The following is a 17,716-nucleotide window of genomic DNA, read 5'->3' as shown; positions in this document are numbered from 1 at the left end:
AGTTTCACCAGCTTTTGGCCAGTCTTTAGTTGATATGAGGTGCCCAGCATCTTGCCTCCTTCACATTGGGGCAGCTGAGGATCATAAATTTTACATGAAGGGCGACTTCGAATGGTTTCACACCACTGATGTCATAAACAGAAACATACTATGCAGCCCAACAAGGCCATGTCTTCTAACAAGCTCAGCAGTTTCCAAAAAACAGCAGGAGCAAGTGTTTGGTTTGAGCAGTGATGTGGGTACAACCAAACGTAAATGCACAGAGACTTTTAAAATAACTGACATGTTGAAACTTAAAACAAGCAAACTAACATTTTAAAAGATTTCTAGGAAAAGAAATTCTTGGACCAATGTCAACAACATTCCATAATAATTCTCTGACATGGTATTCTTCCCTCTCTTTTACCTAAGTCTCATTATTGTTTAAGACCCTTCTCTTAAGTTTTCTTCTTAGTTTTATTAGGAAGCAGTTTAAAATCTTTTAGAAAAACCCTTTAGAAATTTCTAAATTAGATAAGTAATGGTGACAAAATTAGAGTTTTATTATTCCAATAGACTTGGAATGGAAAATGCCATCCACATCCAGAGAGAGAGAACTAAGGAGAATGAATGTGACTGCAGGACAGCATTTTCATTCTTGTTGTTCGTTTGCTTGTTTTTTTTTTCCACTCTTGTCTTTTTTTCCCCTTTTGATCTGATTTTTCTTTTGCAGCATGATGCTTATATGAAATATATGCTTATGATGAAATATGCTTAGAAGAACTGTACATGTTTCATCTTTATCGGATTGTTTGCTGTCTTGGGGAAGGGAAAAAGGAAGAGAGAGGAGAAAAATTTGGAACACAAAGTTTTGCAAAGGTGAATGTTGAAAACTATACATGTATTTGGAAAAATTACTATTTAAAAAAAAGACTTAAAAATACATGGGGCCAAATGTCTGTTCTTTTGAGAAGATAACTAGAGTGGCTGAAGGTTGTTGTTTCCTGTTTCTAATTCTTTTGTTTTTCTTATTCTGCTCTTTTGGATTATTTTGAGTCCACTGAACAATTCAAAGTCAAAAAGTGATGAGTCTGAGAAGCACATATATGCCTACATTCCATCTTATTGCATATTCTTTGCACACCCTTTCCCAGCAATTTGTCCATCTGTTTTTGTTGTTTAGCCATAGGGAAGCAACCCTGGCTGTCTAAGAATTTTGCATAAGCACCAAGAAACATTGAGGTAATGGATTCAAACTACTTCTGCTTTTTACTTTTTTAAGGGTAATGGGGTACTACTCATTCTTCTTATGAATGTATGTGTTGTCTTAATTCAGTAATAGGGGTAATAATTCTATTCAAAGAGTAATTATTAAATACTTATTTTGTTTAGATTACATTATAGTTGATAAACACAAGGATGAAAATTCAGATCTCTGCTTTTATAGATCTCATCATCTGATAGGGCTTTCAATCATCAGTATGGAGAGGACCTGCTCTTTCCCCCCTCCACTTTGTGAAATGATGACAATTCTACCAACATTATGAAATGACTTGCCCAAGATCATTCATGGAAGAGATAAAAAATTGAGCTGGGATCAGAATTCTGATCCAATTTCCAAATTTTGAATCCAAATCTTGAAATCTGAAAATATAGTCTATCTACCCAGGTTACTTATACCTTCGGAATCTAATACTTAATGTGCAACAAGAAAATGGTATTTACACACATATATTTTATCTGGGTTATATTGTAACATATGTAAAATTTATGGGATTGCCTGTCATCAGGGGGAGGGAGTGAAGGGAGGGGGGGGATAATTTGGAAAAATGAATACAAGGGATAATATTATTTAAAAAAAATTACTCATGCATATATACTGTGGGAAAAAAAATTCTAAAAAAAAAAAAAAAAAGAAAAGAAAAAAAGAAATCTGAAAATATCCCCAAACAATTCAAGAAAGAAGAGCAGAAATCTTGATCTGGGCAGCTTATGCATATGATTTTGGGTGCTTAGTCTTACACATTAATAGAAAACTAATATTTTTCATTTTCTTAAGGTTGATATTAAAACTATCAAGTTAAGAGAGTAAAAGGGCAACCCTGCTCCTATCAAGTATAATCTTTGTGGATTTCTGGACTAGTTCTTCTTGCTTGTGAAGGGTTCCTTTAGCTAATCAGGGTAAGAAATGGATCATTTCTTTGACTTTATTTATTTACAAATAAAAAGATACTTACCTAAGTAATATAGCCCTCTTCTCAAATTAGGACTACAAAAAATGTTAATGGAAATTTAAGTTTTTTTGGATTAACAAGAGAAATTGGCAAAGTCACCCCTTGTGAGATTTTTATTTGTTTGTGAAGAAACTAAACCAGCCATTTTTTTTTATTGCAAGCAGTCTGAATTCCTGCTTATATAATCTACATAAAAATTCAAAAGCGGAATTTTAACAGATTATATTTTGATATCTTTTGAAATGAAAGTTAAAAACAGCAGCATACAAAATAAACTTTACAGAAATGTAGCAATTGAGTCCACAGTTTGACTTTTCAGAGCAAGTTAATGAATTGTTACCAATTAAACATTACTGTTTAAAGGCTGATTTATTGTCTGTTAAATGCACCTATTGAATTTAACAATTAAAAAAGAAATTCCAATATTTCATGATGATGACAACTACAGATACCATTTATGTTAAATACAGTGGTAACTATTTTTTCCTCCAGTGGCATTTTTGGAAGATTTGCCTTTATGTTACATAATGAATGGATATTTTTCAATGGCAATGCATATACACATATAATAATTTCAGTCAGAGACAATGTACAGTATATTAAAATTCTGTATATTTTGATAAAGTAAAAAATAAAGCTATATAAACTGATCTTTAGATTTTTTTCTGCAAAAGTAGAATCACACTTTTATAATACTTCCAACAAGTTTCCATTAAAGCTTTGTTATTATCAGAATGATTCTTGTCCCCCATTCCCCCTAAACCCTGGCTTTCAAAATTAAAAAAAAAAAAAAAAAAAAAAAAGACCACAGTGGCTCACCAACTTTTTCTCCCAGTTTGAAAATTGCATACCAATGGGATCTAGACAAATGGGCGATACCAGAAAAATAAGTAATGCAAGAAAGCAAGATCCAAGTTTTTGTATTATGTGTCAAATAAATAATCTCAACGATACTGTGAGATAAAAACAATGGTAATCATCATTTCTTACAGTGCAGAAATACATAAAAATTCGGTGGTTAAGAAAAAGACAAAGCTTGAAATACTTTTTCCAGCTTTCACAGAACATTTGGTTGATGTCTATTTAAAAGGATTCTAACAGCATGTATGAAACATTTTTGTTAAAGCTGCAACAATTTAATCAAGGCAAGCTAGGAAGTGATACAAAATCTGTCATTCTCCTCCCCTCTCCAACATGCTTCTCTCCCCCCCCCCCAATCTATCCCAGATAAATTAGCTGTTATGAATGTCAGTGTCCAATGTGAGATACAACTCTCCTACTTCATTCAAATTTGATCTGCCCTTTTCACTCTACCGAATCAAATATGTAGGGAAGTTTTGTGTTATTTCTTGAAACCAAATTGACACAGAGAGAACTTCCTTACTCCAGAAGATTATGGAATGAGACTATTCCCCTCCAAAAAAGCAGAGAGCCCAGCCTCCTCCAGAGGGCACTTAAATAGAATTGGGAGTGCCTTCTTTGGAAGCCTTAACTTCCCTTCTGGGCTCCTAGAGAGCTCACTCAACTGAAGAACAGCGAGCAGAGATAAGTTATTTTAGTTGGAGTTTCCCTGAGAGAGAAAAATCTCTGTCCAGGGAAGCCTCTACACTTATCATTAAAGAAACTGTGTTGGGATGGTACCTAATCAGTCTGCCTACTGGAGAAAGGTATGCTATAATGACTTTGCTGAGAGCCTATCAGATGAATGCAGACAGGACATTGGCTTCCCAGAAGTGGTCAGAGACTTCTACTGGGGAGGGAAGGAGGGGTGGAACAAAGTCTGGAAATACCTCAGGAAAAAGGAAGGTAGGATGAGAGCTCCAGAGGGGAGTGTGGTTATGTGTATATGTTTTTGTGTGCATGCATGGTCATGAATTACCATGGAGTTGGAAGTAATAGGGGGATGGAATATAGACAAGATCACTCACATACTTGTATATTAAAAAGAAAAACTTCTAAGGAAAGACAGTGGAAGCAATAGAGCTTACATCCAAACATGATAAATCATAACTATGTCATTAATTTCTGACACACAGAGGTATTGTGGCATATTAGATAGAACCCTGGGCTTTATGCTAGAAAGCCCAAGGTTCAAATGCTGATTCTGACAAGAAATTTGTCCTATACCCCTGGAAAAGTCATTTAACTTAATTGTCACATGCCTCAAGTAAATCCTTCGGATTTAATTTTGGAATCACAGACTGGTTGTGAAGTTGTACCCAATGGTAAAACTATAGATTCCTCATTATCTCTGTGTAACATCTGATGCAATAAATAGGATTTTAAAATCCAAGGGCCTGGAGCGAATTCTCACATAACCTGTGACATTATAAGGCATTAAATATATGATAAGAACTAATTAATATAAAGGATCTGCTATTGAATCAGATGTAAAAGTGCCATTTCAACAGGGTCCTCCTTTTTTCTATTTCTCTGTCTCTGGCCATTAAACATCTGCATTTCTTCTTGCAAACTCTATTTAAAATACCTAGGCTCATACACTTAACAATTCTCCAGGATATTTTCTAAAACACACTTTAGACTCTATAAAGTCTTTAGTGATGAAAGAGTAAAAGGATGTAGTAAACTTTTGGTTAGTAGGCAGAGCAGCAATCCAGCATATTCAATCACCAAGCAAGAATTTTCTTATTTAAGGCTAAAAGATAGAAATGAGGAAAAAAATGATAGGATGAAATTAAAAAGGATAAAGGTGAAAAAAACTTAGTAAACTGCCATTTGGTGATGTGTCTTCTGTTAATTACTACCATCAGAAACAGTAACAGTTTAGGAGAAAGAGAAAGCAAGAAATCGAATCTGAAAATTTTCACATTCATCAGATTTTTAAACATTCAGTCACAACTATCAGCAAAATTTAAATGTAAAGTGGCCAAAACCCATAAAATTAAAAAATTTTTCAAAACATATTTAAAAAATTAGAAATGGTGTGTTAACAAATGAATGCATAAAAGAGATATATAAACAGCTATGAAAAATATTTCAGTGCAAAGGCAATTTTAAGATTTCTAAAAAAATACATTACAAATAATTTGTTAACTAAATGCACAGAAAATTTGTCACCACTACGGGTATCATGTTTATACCCATATTAGGTTTTAAAAAAATCTTTAAAAAATACATACACCAGTGTTTATGAATGGTATGATTTTTGAGTGTGACATCCAAGGAGGCAAGGACTAAGTTTATAATACTGCTAGAGTCCATGACAGAGGAAACTGAAAGGGTTATTATTGAAATGCTAACATTCAATTTTCAAGCTAAAAATGCTATGCTTCTTAGTCGGGAAGTAAGATGACTTCTTGACAGTCAAATTTTATTCAGCCTAATCTTTGGTATGATAAGTGCTCATAATTCATTAAAACATTCTAAGAACTTTAAAATAATTCACTGGTTCTTATCATTAGTACTCTTTAGGTAAAAAAATTTCTCTATAATTCAAATGAAATATTTTATAGGTGAAACCCTATGCTCTCAAACGACTAACCTTAACATCAAATGTCTAAGAATAAGCTCTCAGTGTTGATTCTTACACATGCCACTTTCTCTTCATCACTTTTGGGAATGGGCCTTTCTAAAAGGGAGTAAATCTTTACTTTTATGTTTGATTCCCAAATTGAATATGTTAATTTAATGGTCATTCGAATATGTCAAGGAGAGTGTTCATATAAATAAACACTGGGTATGTAAAAATGATGGGGACTTTTAAAGCAATCCTTCAGTCATTTACACCTTCCAAACAAAACACTGGATAAAATCCCAAGATAAAGGACACACCTAGTAGTTAAATTAGTGCAAAGTTTGGTAAACCCTAGAAAGCCTTGGAAGAGTTACAAGCTGGCTGTATTGCTTTAAAAAAAAAAAAAATCAAAAGGCTATCTTGTAACCATGTCTTTTTTCAATTGGAAATAAGTTTTAAGACCATTTTGAAAGACAATTGCCACCTGGTGGTTATGTCTTAGAAAACTAGATTCTCGACCTTTCTTTTCATTACAACACAGGGTGCAGTATAATGACATTATAGTCAATCATTTGTGCCAAAGCCCCTAGCAATGTTACTAAACTAATACTCCCCCTCCCCTTTTAAAGCCCTAGAAAAAATTTTTCCATCAACAGGGAACCAAGAAACTCCATATTTTGAAGTCTAACAAAATAGTATCTCAGAGCTTTCAGAGGAAAAGCTATCAGTGTTTCCTAATTTGTACCAAGTACATTCCCTTACACAGTCATACATATAAACACTTTTCTCCATGGAGGCAGCAAGGTGATAGGAAGGGAATTAAAAATGAATTTACTGAATTACTCTAACTTTTCTAGGACATATTGTGATAAATTAACACATTCAGCACAAGTGACCTTGAGTCTGACATGCAAAATGACAGTACTACCTATGACAAACCAGCTTCCCTTTGTAGGGGTGAGTATAAAATGTTGTCTTTTTTTTTTTTTTTCCTACTAGGAAAACCAATATACATAACCACACAGATGCCTAATTTGGCCACTTACAAAAATACGAGCATTTGAAGAGCGTTTCCTGACAAGCGATGATCACAGAGGCCACGTCAGTTTGTTTTACAAAGCACGGGAGGAAAACAAATTGGGAGAGCCGAGGAAGGACGACGAAGAGAAATATCAGAAACAGCTGTGAAATGCATGAAGTGACTGTCACTGGAGATATCTGAGGTCATAGCTTCTGGCTCGAAACTGAACTGTTGATATCAAAATATAGGTCATTCACTGAAACTATCCACTTCAAGTAAGCAAGTGACTGAAGACGATAGAAGCAAGCAATATATGTGCAAAAAAAAAAAAAAAAAAAAAAAAAAAAAAAAGGAAAGAAGAAAGAAAACCCCAAAACTTTAACATAGAACAAGGGGACTTCTAAGTGCTACCAGTCTCACAGTACCAGACTGTGTAGGATGTTCATTGCTTTAGCAGTTCAAAAAAATTTTTTTTTGAAGAGGCCACATCAGGCCTGGAAGGATACAGACTTCAGGTTCTCAGTTCTGTCTGCCTAATCATTACTCCAGACAGTGAGAACCAAGTACTTCTTAGTTTGTTTTATTATGCATTTGTTCCCTCTTCTGGAAACAGAATACACACATACACACACACATACGCACACACACATGCGTACGCACACACACACACACACACACATTCAAAAATGCAGTTCTTTAAAGGCTTGAATTGGTGATCTGTCATACAGGCGTTTCCAAACCTGACCCATGATAGCAGTGTCTTGCACTGGACTTGTAACAGTTATTGGAAAAATTAAACCCAAACGGGAGGACCGAATAATCATGACTATTCCAGTATGTCAGCATCACTTTTTTAGAATGAGAATGGGACCTTGTGGCTGGGGGAGAACTGGAGAGCTCATTGCTTCGATAGGTTGGACTTGATAGAGAGGCAAGAGGGGTGAATTCTGAAATATGGTCCTGACATTGCCTTGAAGAATTCTGTCAAGAGATAAGAAAATACATTAAATGCCGACATAGTACATAAAGACCCTAAAATGATTCTTTATTATTTCAAAAGTGAGCTGGACAACATGCTTTCTCTAAGAGTACACTACTTGGAAATCAATAGCCAAGTCACTGGTTTTACATTGTCTGCCTAATTTCCCCTCTTACTCTAAACTGACACTACTCCCGTTAGTATCTGATTAGTAATATCCTGGAAGGCAGCTTCTCTCTATCCCCACCTCTCCTTCTCAAGTTATACTAATGAAGAAGCCAATATGCTAACCAAAGGATGGCAAGAAGCAGGTGGAGCTGAATGATTGTGTGGGCTATCATTGCTACATTTCATAACTTCATTCATTTCTCCTAGATCTGTAGTGACATCTGACAAGCCCAAAAGTGTGAGTGAAGTGTGGTTATTTACCCTCAAAATGCTGACCCACAAAGACAGGAAGACAAGGACTCACCCAGTGTTAGTGCATCCTTTCCCAACACAAACAGATTCAAGGATAAACAGCCATATTGACTAAGCACATTGAGATCATCTTCAGAGCTTACTCTTAGTATTTTTGTACATGCCACAGATCTATGTGGTTTGTGTGACTTCTCACTAATAGCCTAGAAGGCTGATATATTATAAACCACAAGTTTTAACTATGTGGGAAAAGAGAATAAACAAAAACTGAGCAACATCAAACTTTAATACAATGCATGTTTCAAGTTTGACAGAGTAAGGAATTTTTTTTTTCAGAATTAGATGATAAAATGTGCTTGTCAAACTCAAGATCTTTGTATTAGAGAGATATTTCATGAACACATATAGTCAACACAATCTCCACATACCAGACATCATCAAGTCAGTACAGCTAATGTTTAACATGGGCTAATGTCCAACAGTAGTCTAAGGACTGACTAATATTCAATGTAAATCAAAATTCCAGAAAGCATTAACAATCGTGATTGACCCTATAAATTAAAATGCTTATACTTCACAGGCCCAGAAGAATTTGTATATTTTGGTAATAGTGAATATTAGCAAGTCAGACCACCTAATGTTGCACATGAGAACACCGATAAACATTAGTCCAAAGATACATACATAAATGTGCACATATATAAACACATGAGATACACTTTGTTATGCAATTGTCACTCTCAGGCAAATAACTTACCCGGGAATATAAAATATTTAAATGTAAAAATTAGGTTCTCCTACAAACTATTAATTTTGACTTAAAAAAAAAACAACAACGGCAAAGCACAGCAAAAACTTTGGAGGAAAAATGGACAGTTTCAGAGTTATCACCGCACACCAATAAAGTGACTCCAAACTGGCACCATCTGTGCAATACTGTTACCTATCAATGAGCTAATTATGCTTCCGAGGCCGTAAGAGATGCTTCAAGGAGGGGCCCATCGTAGGTCGCCACTGCCTGTACAGTTGGTTTATGTTTCATAATCTTCTGCAAGGATGAGGAAAAACACTGAGACTGTTGCCACACACAAGAGGGAAATCTGAATGGACTGTCATGAGGTCTGAGCATCTTGATTCCCTGATCTCAAGACAGATTCAGAGCTTTATTCCAGAGCCTACTTTGGTGGCTCTAGTCTCGAGGCCCTGTCTCTACAGCTCTCGTCCTTTCAAACCCTTTTACCTACACATATGGACCCATTATTGATCCTACTGCCAGACTAAATACAAACCTGATGAAAGCTGAAGACACTTGTTTTATACCATGAGACACCACCTCTGGCTATGTTCTCCGGTGCCTCTTGGATCACGGATAAAGGAAACTATATCACTGTTTTGCTCATTTTGCTCATGGGACTTTCATCATCATAGAATCAAATACGCAGTAGGAAAGTGTGCTGCCATTGGCTGTTAAATATTCAGTGCAAGTAAGTACTTCTGGGAGGAAGGAAAGCACAGATTTAGAAAAATCAATGAAGGCAAATTGATTTTTTATCTGAGTTGCCAAATTCCAGGACATGCAGGAAATACTTTAAAGAACAGTAGTCTTCCCTTCTCATCTGTGCCATTGCTGCGGAACTGTCTAGAAGAAAATTATATCCAAAGTTGGGTATGTGAAGGGAGAATTGGAGAGCCCACTTTCCCCAAATACACATACTATATTATGGAGATAAAGAATCTAAGTGGAATCAATGAGTGTCCCCAATACATATGCAGTAAGAAGCCAAATTCATTGGGACAATTGCTTGCAACGTGATAGGAGATTCCACAGAATCTGCCAGGAACACAGACATTGTGGGCTTTCTGGAGCACTTGAACAAGGAAGCCTGGTGCAGGTTCACAAGACCCTCTGAGCCATTTTCCCAGTCAGTGAAGTTCCTGCTCTTCTGCAAAGAGTGTCACTGAAGATTGCCAAAGGGGCATCAACGGCCCTTTGGACAAAACTAAAAATTAAAAGAAAAAAAAAAAAAAGAATCCTAGCAAGAGAAATGAATCCAACAGATTGGTGTGATGTTCAAAATAGTCCCAGATGGGTAGAGGTAGACTTCTTGAGATGTGCTACTCAAACCTGGTCATTTCGCAGTCAAATGTGAAAAAGAGTCCTAAGAGTGATGGACAACTATAAATGGTGTGCTTAAACTGCCTGGGTGAAATGGATACATTGTAGGAATAATATATTTGTAAAAGAGAGGGTGGAAGATGAAAGAGGATTGCTGCCTAAGATAATTTTTACAGAGAAAGGTGGAAAAAATGTAGTCCAAATAAAAGTTAAAAACTGCTTGATTCCTCCAAAGTTTTGCAGAACACTGGATAAGATAAATTCCATCAGAGAAAATGTGTTTTGCATGTGCCGTGAATGTTTTGGTTTTGGTATACTGATGTTCATTTTTATATGGTAAAGTAGCGATTGTAAATAGTTGTTTATCACCCCTAGAAATGAATGCTCAGTGGCCTAAAAGCCTCAATGACATCAGCTGCTATGGATACCTAAGACAATGATCAGTGAAGACCTTTTTCCAGCTTCTGCAACTGTTTAAATATAAAACAACCTCTTTAAATTAGGTCTCTAATCTAGACTAGTTCTAGAATATTATGAGCTGCATTTGGAAAAGCTAAATCAATTTTTCTAGCACCATCTCTACCTCACTAAGACATTCCTAATCATTTCATCCTACATGTTTCCAAATACAGAAATAAATAAAGGAATTCTGTGATTCCCTACAATATATTTTGATGATCCTAGACTAAAAAAAAAAATTAGATTGGACTAAAACAATTTACTTAAAGAGAAAGTGAGGTATCTTTTTCTTATTTTTAAAAAAATCACATCAGTCAATTAAACAGTACTTAAAATATTGAGCCAATCAACTATTTTTGAGTCTGGATTTAGGGTTTCTCCATATAGGGAGCTCCTAGTGGAAATTCCTTCTACTTACATCAATCAACTACAACTTTGTAATTTAAATTAAAAGCTTACAGAATTCCTCAGAGTACTGAGGATTATGTGTCTTGCTAGTGGTCCTATAGCCATTCCAGGTTAGGAACAGGACCTGAATCCAGGTCTTCTAGACTCCAAGGCAGGTTCATCAACAAGGCACATTGCTTTCAATCAATAGTCTTTGCAAGAAAAAGGGTTCCCCACCACCCCTTTTTAAAACGTTTGTGCAATAATACCAGATGCCAACAGAAATGTATTTGTTACATATGAACAATCACCCCAGAAATAGCTGATCCAGATGAGAACTTTCCCTATGCCTTTCTGGGCAGGTTGGGTGTTACTGGCAGATTGTTCTTATGTAAGGGAAAAGCAGACTTGGATGGTATTAAGCCTTTTATCACAGGACTTGGAGCTGGCTAAGAAGATATGGAAAAGAATACGATGGGTCATATAGAGAAACAGGGCTGAGGAGATGTTTTATTCATTCATTCACTCACTCCTTGATTGCACCATGTATATCTATTATGTGCCAATTACTGCTGGAAAGTATATTTAAAAAAAAAAAAACTATGGGAAGATAGGGAAAAGGAGTTTGGGGGAACAAGTTTCACAAGAATGTTATCTCCTTTCCCTTTTCTATTCCCTCACTCTTGTCATTTGAGAAATCAACAGATAGAGGAAGAAAAAAATAGTCTTGAGGATGTAAAAAAATTACTGGATATTCTCCTTCCTCTCTCCCACTACTTTTACAGCTCTGTCTCCCAAGATAAATGTTTAGTACCTACCAAGTCTACTTTTCTTCTAAAATGCAAATGATTCTTGCTTCATCCTGTATTGTATGTACCCTAAAAACCTCATTAACAACTATAAGAAAAGCCTATTTCCTTCCTTCCTTAACTTTTATCTAGGAAATAGGCAGGACAATCCCTTATACTTAAGGGGTAAGGGAAATGTTTAGCCAGGAAAGTATCCTGGGGGAAAAAGTGTGTTATAGTATCTTACCCATGGCCCCATCTTGAGCATCTCTAATTCCCAGTTTCCATTTCTTCTCTTCTCATCCTTTTCTTTTCTCATCACCAGTTCCTCCCACAGGCTATGTACAACTACTACCAGTGACTTGGAGATTGGAAAGTCTCGGTTCTAACTGACTTTATCTTTCATAGCTGGGAGGATTCCAGGTGTGCTACTGGTCTTCCTAAGTATTTCTCCACAGGTACTTTGTTATACATGGTTGTTAGATTCTAGTATACTTATAGTACAGCATTCAATACATTGTATGTTAATGCCATTTTTCTAGTCAAACTTGGCAATCCAAACCACCATTTATAATAGTATTCTTATGGGAAAACTCAACAGAATTTCAGCCAACCAACTTAAATATGAAATTTTGGTTCATATCCAATCCAAATACTGGAGATTGTTTTCCAAAGTACTATTATTTTGGGGGAAGACTAAATGTATTTAAGTGTATGGACCAAGTAATAAATAACTGGTTAAGATATAGCTCCCTTGAAATCTTGGCTCTGGATAAAAAAAAAAAAAAAAAAAGAAGCTTTTTATAATTAGTTTTTGCCACAGAAAATGCTACATACAAGGCTCTATAATACTGTGGCCTGGGCTGTTATTGCTATCTAAAAAAACCCCAGAGCTTTTTTCAAAAGTTTTTCTCATCAAAAATTATCAAATTTTATTTCATGAATTTAAGTAGCTTTAAATGTGTGCATAAAATTATGTTCTTCCCTATTTATCCCCACAACAATATGTGCTATCTCAGAGAGCTGTCTTATGGTCTTTAATGAGCTTGCTTTAGAATTGCAGTTGAGAGCTGGAAATCATGTCAACACCAAATATCATTCTGCTCAAGGACATGTCTTATTATGGTACATCTGAGCTATGACTATATCTGGTGTTGTATCAATTTATTTATTGAAGAAATTGGAATGTGACCATGGGAATTTAACATGGATCAAATCTGTTCTCTGTAGTACTTCATGAGATAAAGATTCTATAATAATATTAGTCTCTCATGAAATGACTAAAAGTCCAGTGTAGTATGAAAGAACACTGGACTTGGAAGCAGGAGGAGCCCTGGGCTATTCTGGTTATATTGCTGGGAGGCCTTTTGATAAATCTGGAAAATGGGCACAAGAATGCCTCTTCTACTGCCTTACAGTGTTGCTCTCAATATAATAAGAGTTTGAACCAAGTCTTCTGTTAATACAATTCTAGTGCATATTGAGTATTTAGTCAATTGTTATTGGTACAGGCAAACAGTCAATAATGATATTTATTACTTTGAGGAAATTTTTTGATGTTTTAGAAGAAAATATATTGATGATCCATGATTTTGTAGCATAGACACTTCCTCCATCCATGTAGATTGCAATCCTGATTACAATTTAGTGAATATTTGAGCAGAGGTTGCTGAGGTTCGGTTGAGTAATTTGATTTGCTCAGGGTCATATAGCTAGTCAGTGTCAGAGACAGGGTCTGAACCCTGGTCTTTCCTTTTCCAAGTCCAGCACTCTATATGATGCCTCTAGCATAAACATGAATGTGTAATAAATGCCCTTCATATTACAGTAAAATATCTACTGTCCTTCCAAGCATGCAAAAAGGCAGAAAAAGAGTCACCTTGTGTTCCGTTAGAAACTCAGACTGCTGGAAGTCTGAGAAAGCATAAAGATGGTAGACTGCTCAACAGAAAGGCACTGATGTTTAGTCTGCCATTCCCAGAAGATTCAGGAGGTACCCATGCACATCATTTATGTTTAAATAAGGTAGGAGTTATTTGGGCAAAGCAGGTTGGAAGATGAAAGGAAATGAGGAGAGGGGAGAGAGAAACACAAGGGGATAAATCTGGTTAAAAGCTAACAACTGCTTAGTGCATTTAAATGATGATCACACTAAGAAAACAGATACTGGCATTGTTACAACCCTCCCAACCTGTTCATTCTCTAGCCATGGCTCTCCACAAGGCCACCCCCACATGACACCAACCAGGTTTTTTGTTTTGTCATTCCCTTTTAGTCTTCTATCCTAAGTGACAAAATGCCCCCTGAACCCAAAATGAAGACTCCTCTAGTAATAGAAAGAAAGGATGGCAACACATAATATTCAGGGTTATTTTAAGATCTACAAGGCTAAGGAAGTACCTTGTACTGTTTTGGGGGAAAAAAAGAGAACCTCCACTTATCCTTTTCCATGACTTCCATACATCATGGAAGAAAAAAAGGAGCCCCCAGTAAGCATGACTAAGGAGCTGTACTGCTAACTGCTAAGTACAAAGCCAGCCTCAAGGATTAAAGGTCTCATTCATAACAACTATGTCCTAGAGGATTACTACTCAAGAGATAAAAAAAAAAAAAAAAAAAAAAAAAAAGTAAATAAACCTTCTGCTGCTCATTGAATAGGGCTTTGGATGTATCCAGTATTTATTTTATCTTCATCTCATCCATCAAAAGGCAGCAGGGCAAGTTCCTTTCACAGGAAGACCCTTCACAATTCCTGCCTTCACCACCATAAGCTATACACTACAGATTTGTTCTTACTTAGTAGAATGAGAGCAAAGCTCCCAACTACCTACCTCCTTTAGCTGTTTCCTTCCTACTCTCTGGAAGAGCGACAGGAGTTTGGCTGGAGCCATTATTCTTTTGCTATCCATCCAAGCGAAAGAGGATTTGGACACCTGAAGATATTCTTGTCCTGCCCTGTCCGTTTTCAAAGAAAGAACTCCTGCCAAGGGACCAGCTCATAATATTGAACTACTAGAGTAGACTTTTCTTTACTTTTATTTAGTAATTGGAGGGTGGCTTTTTGTTTAAATGGGGGCAGGAGATTTAAAAATGGGGAAAGTCTAACTAGGAGCTAAAAGCATTAGGTTTCAAATAAAGCTCATTTCAAATAATATAAATATTTTACTAAATCTTGTAGACAAGAATTCAATTCTAATTGCTGGGGAATGATTGTTCATAGGTCATTATTTAGGGACATTAAAAAACAATATAACACAAAAAAAGCTTGTTTCCATTTGGATTTAAAAACTGGATAAAATAGAATTCTAAATTATGTTCATTAATTTTCAGAGTAAACAGTTACAATCCTTTATTCTGCTTTGTTCTCTCTTCTTCCCTCCTCCACCCCTTGTGATCTCTCTCTCGGTTTCTGTCTTGTCTCTTTCTAGTCTTTTCTTCCCCTTCATTGTTTGAATTCATCTCTGCATTTTCCACTCAAATTAGTCTCTTGTTTGCCCCAATATTATTTGTGGCTTCCTGCTCTTCTCATCTTTTGGTTCCTTCTACTCCTCCATGATTCTTTGGGAAAAAAAAAAAAAAGGTCAGAGAGAGGGTAAGAAGACAAGGGATCTTCAATATTGAGGAGCGATTAGGTACTCCACTCTACTCCCCAACAGTGAATCCCACATTTCTATGATTCTAAAGAAGAAGGAAAGAAGGAACCAGTTTCATGGAGGTTACAAACTTATTATGAGACTGAGGCCATGTTTGCATCAAAAGTAAAAGAGTTCTGCTAAGAGTAATAAGTAGGTGGTGAGAAGGAACACTTTTCTGAGAAGAGGCAAGACCCAGAAATCTACTCTGGAGCTCAGATTTTTTTTTAAATTTTTTTGGCCACAGTTTGAGGGTATGGAAAATAAATAACCTAGCAAGAATCTTTACTTCCTATTTTTCATATTATGGATTCCACTTAAATTCATTGAACATTTATGCTACTCTATTAACCACTCCCTGAAAAATAACAGCAATCCTAAAATAATGATTGCTTCTGAAATAAACTTTTGTAGAACCAATCTATTATTTTCATTTCTGACTAAGCATACTTTTTACTGTAACAAGTGCCTTTTAGCCTATTCCTTTATAACTTCCCAAACTCTAAACTCTTATCTTACAATAATAAAGTCAGTAGTTATATAAAAGAAAAATGATTTTTACCTGAGTTCTTTCTGTTGCTGTAGGCCACAGCTGCCTACATAGAACCTTTTTGAGAATATCTGGAAGAAGGCTGACAATTATTAACAGGATGATGCCCAACCATGCAGGACCACTAGAAAGCATCTGTATGAACACAAAGTACATCCTCTGATAACTGAGAAAAGGCCTATAGGACCAAAGAGACAAAGGAAAAAAAGGGAATGGGTGAGAAAGTACATATTTGTAGGGGGAAAAAATCTAACATATTTTATACCTATTTTTAAATCCTCTACTGAGAGAATGTTTCTTCTATTGTAAAGTCTAGATGCTGACTTTTACTTCTGACTGCTACTTTTTTGTTCTGCATATGTATCTCTCACAAGGGTTCCTATCTCCTCTGACACAGCTGTTACCCTAGTACAAGCCCTCATTGCATGTACTATTAAAATATTCTGTTGTTTGCTTCACCTGCTACCTCAGGTTTCACTCCACTCCAATCCACGTTCTATTTAGTTTTTAAAAAGACCTTCCTAAGTGTAAGTATTATTATGTCTTCCTTTCCCCTATCCTTAATCAACACCTAGGAGACCTAGGGTCTCCAGGAACAAATGTAAAATTATTTCCAAATTAGTCTGTACATATTTTTCACATATATTCTTGTTTCCATGGTGTCTCTGCTATTAAGAACCAAATTCCTGGTTTTTCTGCCTTTCTTTATGACTCTAGTACTTGGCATAGTTCCTGGGACACAGAAAACACTTCAGAAATGCTAACTGACTTTTTACTATGCCACATTGAAAGTTCTAGTTAAGGAAATTCAACAGTAAGCAGAATTTACTGTATAAAAGCACATATAAAAAAGATACTTCTTTGAGGGGAAGTCATAACTGTAAATGAACAGATAAGATAAAATCATAACGAAAGCTGGAATTTATTAAGTCTTTTAAGTACAGTACTTTACAAATATACCATTTTATCCTCACAACAACTCTAGCAGGCAGGTGCCATTATTATTATCCCCTTTTTTACAGATGAGAAAAGAGAGATCAATAGATGTTAAGTGACATGCCCAGGATCATGTAGTTAGTGTCAAAAGTAGAATTTGAATTCAGGACTTTTGGATTCCAATTCCAACTATTTAGATACCTTACTAACAATGAAAGGAAACTTTTGGAGAGAAAAGAGGAAAATATCCCTCACAGCTACCTGTGAAAAGAAGACAAAAATGGAGAAAGTAATGGCAAAAAAATGTTTAATTTCATTTATACACATTCTCCCTTCCTGAAATGTTGCCTCATGGATGAGAAGCAGCTTATATGATTGAATTGCTAAATCTTTATTTGAAAGACGGGGTGAATCAGGGTATTGGGGCCTAAAATCGGAGACACAAGAGTGATTCCACTACTAAATTTCCCCTATAGCAGCCTGAACATTAAACATCATTTCTTGGAATCCTTGGAAAGGATCTCTGCACTGCCCATTGCTTCAAAAAGGTCACTAGTGCTCTCAAGAGGGTTCTTTGATATTTATCAGGATCAGTGGACCACTACCAACTTTATCCTCTTTCTTAACCCCTCCAAAGGAGGACTCAGAAACTATGAAGCTCAAATTTCTTTTGGCTACATGAAGTCCCCATTTGAATGGGAAACAATTTGTTGATGAAAGGTTTGAGCCTATGCCAATCC

At 35.8% G+C, this 17,716-nt stretch overlaps 1 protein-coding gene across 6 annotated transcripts in view; it reads right to left on the bottom strand.

Moving 5' to 3' along the window:
* Positions 1-6,664: 6,664 nt before the first annotated feature.
* The window catches only part of ATP11A (ATPase phospholipid transporting 11A), a 214,640-nt gene continuing 203,588 nt past the window's right edge, over positions 6,665-17,716 (bottom strand). For 2 of the 6 annotated variants that reach the window (XM_074299563.1, XM_074299561.1), the window contains exons 28-30: positions 16,053-16,218; positions 9,052-9,156; positions 7,545-7,690 (exon numbers count right to left, since the gene is read on the bottom strand). In XM_074299563.1, the coding sequence (XP_074155664.1) occupies positions 9,067-9,156; positions 16,053-16,218 (256 nt within the window). In that variant the 3' untranslated portion in view covers positions 7,545-7,690; positions 9,052-9,066. Of the gene's footprint in view, positions 7,691-9,051; positions 9,157-13,737; positions 13,827-15,181; positions 15,417-16,052; positions 16,219-17,716 lie in introns of those variants that run through there. The other 4 variants (XM_074299560.1, XM_074299559.1, XM_074299562.1 and 1 more) reach the window with 3 other exon arrangements.

The sequence above is a fragment of the Sminthopsis crassicaudata genome, chromosome 3 (assembly GCF_048593235.1).
Source record: "Sminthopsis crassicaudata isolate SCR6 chromosome 3, ASM4859323v1, whole genome shotgun sequence".
NCBI classification, from domain to species: domain Eukaryota; kingdom Metazoa; phylum Chordata; class Mammalia; order Dasyuromorphia; family Dasyuridae; genus Sminthopsis; species Sminthopsis crassicaudata.
Note: the sequence above shows the minus strand (reverse complement) of the source record. Positions and strands in the feature narration are given on the sequence as shown.